Below are 7,398 nucleotides of genomic sequence, written 5' to 3' on the forward strand. Positions count from 1 at the left end.
TCGCTTGTCTCCATTGTCCGCAGTCTTCTCATTAGTAATTGTATACGTAAATTCCGCGCTGGGTTTTAGCTTATGAATATATTCTGTGCCTTCTTGTTTACCTTCTTCTTTCACCTCTTCTTCAAGCGTTAGCTGTCTTATCCTTGCATGCTCCCGCTCCTTGAACCTAAGTTTTCCTTCTCTCGCTCTTACCGCTGCTTTCGTCTTCTCGTATTGTATCTCCGCCTCCATTGCGATCTTTATTACGTCTGCTAAAGTTATGGGTTCTTTATTTGAGACTGCGAACGATAATTTCTCGTAGAGTCCATTAATAAAGGTTTCCAGCACCGTCGCCTCCAAATCCTATGTTCGATAATCCTTCTGTTCTGCTGTTAATCCACTCCTGCTTATTTTATTCTCCACTTCCGCTTTTATACCCTCCAGACGCGCACCAAATTTTGTTACACTTTCATTATCCTCTTGAATCATTCCCGCCAATCGATGTATTACCGCATGGAATGTTTCCGTTCGACCAAAATTTTGACGTAGTTTCTCTATTACTTGGTTGACAGACTCTGCCTTTCTCAAACACGTACGCATAATGCTTAAAGCCAGTCCCCCGAATCGCGTTGACGATTCGAAAATAAATACCGGATCATCATCAGCCTTCAACCTCGTCGCACTGTACTCAATAGCGTCAATGAATGATTCCACGTCACCCTCTCCCGTAAAAACCGGTATATGCCGCATTAACGATATTATTCGTTTCAATTGAACCTCTTCAGTCTCCGCCATAGTTTTTACCGCTTTTGCGCCTGAAGCCGCACCAGGGCAATTTGAATTACCGTTAGTTTTCTCCCGATTTTTTTCAAAAATGTCTAATAATTCGCCGATATTTTTTATGTCGGTCTCGTACGAACAATCTTCGATCGATTCTTTCGAACTTATAGAGCCCGACGGGGAGTCACTTGGATTGTCTAACCTCCAGTTAGTCCAATACTCCCGTCGATCCGAATTATTACTATCGTTAAAGGACTCAATTTTTACTACTTACATAGACACCACGATGAATAATGCTACTGCTATCAGCATCCGTGTCTGTTGGCTTTGATTTCCTCGCAGACTGGTGTTGTATCCGATTTTTTGCAACGGCTTCTTCTCTCAGCGGCACTACAGATCACTATTTTCCTCTTCTTTTTTTTTTCGTACACTTTGCTTTTATCACTTATTTCACTTTTTATTTCTCTTTTCTTTTTTTTTTCTTTTTCACTCACTTATCTATTTTTCTCACTTATCACAAGCGAGGCAACTTTGACATATAATTTGGCACAAACAACCGGCTTCAATAATTCAGAGGATTTCACAGTTCATTCGGCAATTCCTCAGTAATCTCTAAAATTTGGCACTCAATTAAATAAATCTTTACAAATCTTCAATATTTCTCAGTATTTCACAATTGAATTCAATATTCTCCAGTATTTCTTCGATAATTCACAATTCAACTCAATATTCTTCAGTAATTCACAATTCAATAATCTTCAATATTCTTCAATAATTCACAATTCAATTCAATAATCTTCAATAATTCACAATTCAATTCGCTTATTTTCCCATATTTCCATTTCAATTCAATATTCATTCATAATTCTTCAATATTTTACAATATAACTCAACAATTCTTCAATATTTCTCAATTCAATTCACTTTTCTTCAATATTTCGCAATTCAATTCACTTATTTTTCCATATTTACATTTCAATTCAATATTTATCCATAATTCTTCAATATTTCTCAATTCAATTCACTTTTCTTCAATATTTTACAATTCAATTCTCTTATTTTCCCATATTTTTCATTTCAATTCAATATTTATTCATAAATCTTCAATATTTCACAGTATAACTCAATAATTCATCAATATTTTTCAATTTAATTCACTTTCCTTCAATATTTCGCAATTCAATTCACTTATTTTCCATATATTATCTTCAATGTGTGCACTTTCCTTGCTATTTCACGACACCGTTCACTAATTTATTTATCAGGGAAAGATTTAGAATCTCAGTCTCACAGTTTCCTGTCGCGTTAACTGGGCACTCACCACTAAAATTCCCGAAAATTCACTTCACTCACTTCACTTCGCTGGGCGAAAACCACGTTGGGCGCCAAAATTTCTGTTACGTGTGAGCTTACACCTTAATGTTCTTACTGCGTAACCGATCTTACCGTGCCTAGCTCAGCGTCTCTAGAAAATTAATAGGATGTTATAAAGGGTGTGGGTCGCTCAGTGAAGGAATGACTATATGTGAATTTAATGGATATTTGTTTATTGGGCGTCCCCAAAATATGGGAGTACCCAGAAAAGGCCCTGAGAGTCTCTTTTACAAATCTAAGATAGCATAAATGAATCGGATACTAATACAATATTTTCATTCAACAATAGCGGCATTAAACGTATTCTTATAGTGATCTGTAATAAAAGCGGTAAAATAAGAGAGATATAATATTTATGCGCGAGCAGACGACTATTCGAATCAGCTTAACTATGGTAACTAACTCTTCTTCTACAATTGTATCCTCTGCTTCCAAAATATCACTCCGCCGTTTTCCATGAGAACTCTTTTCGTGCTGCATAAGAAAATATCCCTTCGCAGTCTCCAACGGAACTCTTTTCTTCCCACAGTCAAAACTGCTGACCACGCGAAACGTCTGCTCATCGCATTGTCTTTATAAAAGTAAGACTTAATACAACTAATGTAATGCGATATTTATGTGCAGCTGTGTAGCGCCTAATGAAACTACTATAAAATGTATTGCTTTCTGAACTAAAATATATCTATCTATTATTTTTTAATTAGTATTAGGCGGATGGGCGTCAGCTCACCCGTCACAGTATCGAAATTTTTCTAATACTACTATTCTATTATTGACTACTGATAGTTATTTATATCTCTCTTTTTTTTTTTACCATTTTTCTACATATAGAAATTCGTTCACATACAATTCCTCGCCATTTGAAACAAACAATTGCTTACAATCATCACATTCTTTAGCTTGTTGCTCTTTTAACAAGACCACTCCACACTCTGCACACTCAAGATGATTATATTTTGAAATTTTATGAAAATCAATCACACCCATATATTCTTTCCATTCTTCGCTTTTTTGCATAATCAACTTAACGTAACACACTATTCAAAGATATTTTTCACTTCCTAAGCCCATATCTTTACACATGATTTTATGTACTTTCGATTCATCACGTTGCAGACAAAAGTACTTTTCTAAACCACGAAATAATTCCTTATGTTCTTCATAGTCAAGTTGTTTGATGATTTCCAAATCCACATAATTAGAAGCCTGGTTTTTATAATTGTCTGACATCTATTTATTGAAAAAAAATTATTATCTATTTTATAATATTATTATAATGTTCATATATAATATATTTTCATACCTTTCCTTCTTTTCTTTTTTTTTTATATATATATGTATTTATCTCTTTTTTTCTTAAATATATATTTTTTAATGTTTATTATTTTAATCTATTTTTTTATTATTTTGATTTATATTTATATTGATTATTATTACTGATTCTTTTTTTTTTTTTTTTATTTGAATTTTAATTAACCCAATTGGTCTTAGAGAAAGTTAAACTTTTAATGAGATTCTGTATATAACAATATTAGGCTATCACCAGTTGGTAACATCCCTACTTAAAATTTTTAAAGAGAATTTATATCCGGAAGGAGTGTCATATGGGTCCCTTTTGCGATAACGCGACTTATGCCTTGGATTTGCACGCATTTCAATGACATAAAAATTAACATGCATAAAATATTAATATAATATTCAATAAAATATTTTTAATGGTAATAATAATATACAGGGTGTCCCAAAAGTTCCGGCCCAAATTTTAAGGCCAGATAGAGGACGAAATTCTGGAACGAAAAGTCCTCTGCCGTTTTTTCACCTGACGAACAGGTAAATTGTTATTAATTAAAAAAGGTAGCCAATCAGAAAAGAGCATTAGCGCGAACCAGTAAAGTGGGGTGAACAGTCTGGGGGAAGCTTCAACGCGTGAGCGCTCGGCTGTCGTTCAGCGGCTTTCACAACGCGAGATCCACGCGAATGGAAATTTTAATTATTTAATTTTTGATCTCTTCGCAAAAATCGAGTACTGCGAAAAAAACTAATTTTTATTTTGTTATTAACTGACGAACGTTCAGCTGACTGCTACCAGTTTAAAAAATAACAAAGGATTTTTTTTAATAAATCTAGTTTCGCAATTATTAAGAAAAAATTATTTCGCACATATCAACTGGCTGGCAGTCAGCTGATTGCCAACAGCTAAACGAACGGCTGAGAATTTTTTATCTAAAATTCAACCCCGCAAAAAAAAAATTATTTTGCTCTTATCAACTGACTGGCAGTCAGCTGACTGCCAACAGTTTCGAAAAGAACTGAAAATTTTTTAAAAATAAAAGTCCAGTCCCGCAAAAAAAAAATTATTTTGCTCTTATCAACTGACTGGCAGTCAGCTGACTGCCAACAGTTAAATGAACGGCTGAGGATTTTTTCTTCAAAAATCATGTCCCGCGAAAGAAAAAATTTATTTTGCTCTTATCAATTGACTGGTAGTCAGCTGACTGCCACCAGTTTCGAAAAGAACTGAGAATTTTTTAGAAATAAAAGTCCAGTCCCGCAAAAAAAAATTATTTTTCTCTTATCAACTGACTGGTAGTCAGCTGACTGCCAACAGTTAAATGAACGGCTGAGGATTTTTTCTTTAAAAATCATGTCTCGCGAAAGAAAAAATTTATTTTTCTCTTATCAACTGACTGGTAGTCAGCTGACTGCCAACAGTTAAACGAACGGCTGAGAATTTTTTATCTAAAAGTCCAGTCCCGCAAAAAAAAATTATTTTTCTCTTATCAACTGACTGGTAGTCAGCTGACTGCCAACAGTTAAATGAACGGCTGAGGATTTTTTCTTTAAAAATCATGTCTCGCGAAAGAAAAAATTTATTTTTCTCTTATCAACTGACTGGTAGTCAGCTGACTGCCAACAGTTAAACGAACGGCTGAGAATTTTTTATCTAAAATTCAGTAGCGCAAAAAAAAATTTATTTTGCTCTTATCAACTGACTGGTAGTCAGCTGACTGCCAACAATTAAACGAACGGCTGGGAATTTTTTATCTAAAATTCAGTCCCGCAAAAGCAAAATTATTTTGCTCTTATCAACTGACTGGTAGTCAGATGACTGCCGACAGTTTGAGGATCATCTGAGGATTTTTCACAAGTAAAAGTCCAGTCATGCAAAAAAAAAAATTATTCTGCTTTTATTAACTGACTGCCGGCAGTTTAATGAAATGCTGAGGATTTTTTATAAAAATCTAGTTTCGCATAAATTGAAAACTAAAAATTTTTTGTTCTTATCGACTGATTGGCATGAGATGATAAGACGTTTGAAATTTTTTATTTATTTTCATTTCAGTCAAATTTCGCGACAGATTGTTTTTTTTTCCATTCTATTATTAACTCACTTCTAGTATTATACCGACAGCTAAGCCTCCATAGGACGATCGCCGATGTTGTTATTTTGTATAATTTTTATGAGTATTTCTTCAAATGCTACTGAGTATTTATTTGTATCTCTTTTACTCCTTACTGTTTGTTAATTTCTTCAATATACTTTATTTAATTTTTTTTCTTGGAAATTTGACGCTGTGTCCAAGGCACTCGCTGTCTTTTTCTCGTTTCACTAATTTTCGTTTCTCTCTGTTCATCGTTTTTCACTTGTTTTTAAAATGAATCGTTGCAAACTATTAACAAACGTTAGTCTCTATTGAATCTTCAATAACTGCACTACTTTTTGCTATGCCTCGTGAAAATCAGTATTCTGCTTCGGATTATGCGGACATGATCATGTTGTACGGCGAGTGTCACTATAACGCTAGGGATGCTTGTCGTGTGTATGCTGAACGTTACCCAAACCGTGCTCGTCATCCAAACCATCACGTGATTCTCGGTGCTGCTCAACGTCTTCGGGATACTGGGAATATTTTGCCAGCCCGCGTCGAGCGTGTAGGTCGTCCTCGAGACATACGTAATCTGCGTAATGAAGATCGTGTGGTTGACGCAGTAGAGAACGATCCGCACACTAGTGTCCGCAAACTTGAGCGTCAGTTGCAGATTTCTCGTACGTCAATTAATCGTATAACTAAAGCGAGAGAATTGCATCCATTCCACGCAACCAAAGTTTAAAAATTAGGACCTGGTGATTTTGAACAGCGGATAGCTTTTTGCAACCGTATTTTGTAGATGGTTGCCAATGATCCTGACTTATTACAGCGTGTAGTGTGGACAGACGAATCACTTTTCACTCGTGAAGGGTGTTTTAATCAACAAAATTCGCATCAGTACGCCGTAGAAAATCCTCATTTCACTCGAGACCGCAATTACCAAAATAAGTGGAAAATTAATATGTGGGGTGGCATTGTTGGCAACGTCGTAATTCTCCATCCTTTGCCGGACGCTATGAACGTAAGTAGGGAAATTTACGTAAATCATAATTCTTGTGATAGATCGTTTATTTAGTAAAATGTGAATTAGGGCGCCAATTATCTGACGTTCCTACAAGAAGTGCTCCCGGAAGCTCTGGCGCAGCTACCACCTGATGAACGTCCTCAGTGGTTCCAGCATGATGGTGCACCGACGCATACAGCAGCGCAGGTGACAGAGTACCTGAATGCAACGTATCCCAATTCCTGGATCGGGAGAAACGGTCCCTTTCCAGTGCCTCCAAGGTCACCAGACTTGACACCTCTGGATTTTTCCTTGTGGGGTTACATGAAAGGAGTCGTTTACGAGACAGAACCTGAGGATCAGTTTGAGACGATGGCGAGAATTCAGGTGGCATACCTGAACATTACTCCTGACATGATGGAAAAAATCAGGACAAATTTGATAAGACGCTGCCGTTTTTGCATCCAAGTTGGAGGAGGAACGTTCGAGCAGCTGCTCTAATGATAGTGATCGTTCCATAAAAACAAAACAGCCCTTTCCAGGGCCACAAAATTTTTTAAACGTGAAAAACATTCGAGTTATGAGATTTTTCGTTTGACGATTTCGCGCAATGTAAACGATTAAATTTTAGATAAATTTTGTAAAATTTTTGTAGGATTAGATTTTCACCGAAAAATCCTCAGCATTTCATTAAACTGTTGGTAGTCAATTGATAAGAGCAGAATAATTTTTTTTTTGCAGGACTGAATTTTAGATAAAAAATTCTCAGCCGTTCATTTAACTGTTGGCAGTCAGCTGACTACCAGTCAGTTGATAAGAGCAAAATAATTTTTTTTTTTTGCGGGACCGGACTTTTATTTTTAAAAAATTCTCAGTTCTTTTCGAAACTTT

At 35.6% G+C, this 7,398-nt stretch overlaps 1 protein-coding gene across 1 annotated transcript; it reads left to right on the forward strand.

Annotated features, from left to right (window-relative positions):
- The first annotated feature begins 6,465 nt into the window (after nt 1–6,465).
- LOC130676945 (uncharacterized) lies at nt 6,466–7,008 on the forward strand. The gene is made up of 2 exons (XM_057483455.1): nt 6,466–6,525; nt 6,595–7,008. The coding sequence occupies exons 1-2, from the start codon at nt 6,466–6,468 to the stop codon at nt 7,006–7,008; spliced, it is 474 nt and encodes a 157-aa protein (XP_057339438.1).
- The last annotated feature ends 390 nt before the right edge of the window (nt 7,009–7,398 follow it).

Source organism: Microplitis mediator, chromosome 11 (assembly GCF_029852145.1).
Source record: "Microplitis mediator isolate UGA2020A chromosome 11, iyMicMedi2.1, whole genome shotgun sequence".
In the NCBI taxonomy this organism is placed as follows: Eukaryota; Metazoa; Arthropoda; class Insecta; order Hymenoptera; family Braconidae; genus Microplitis; species Microplitis mediator.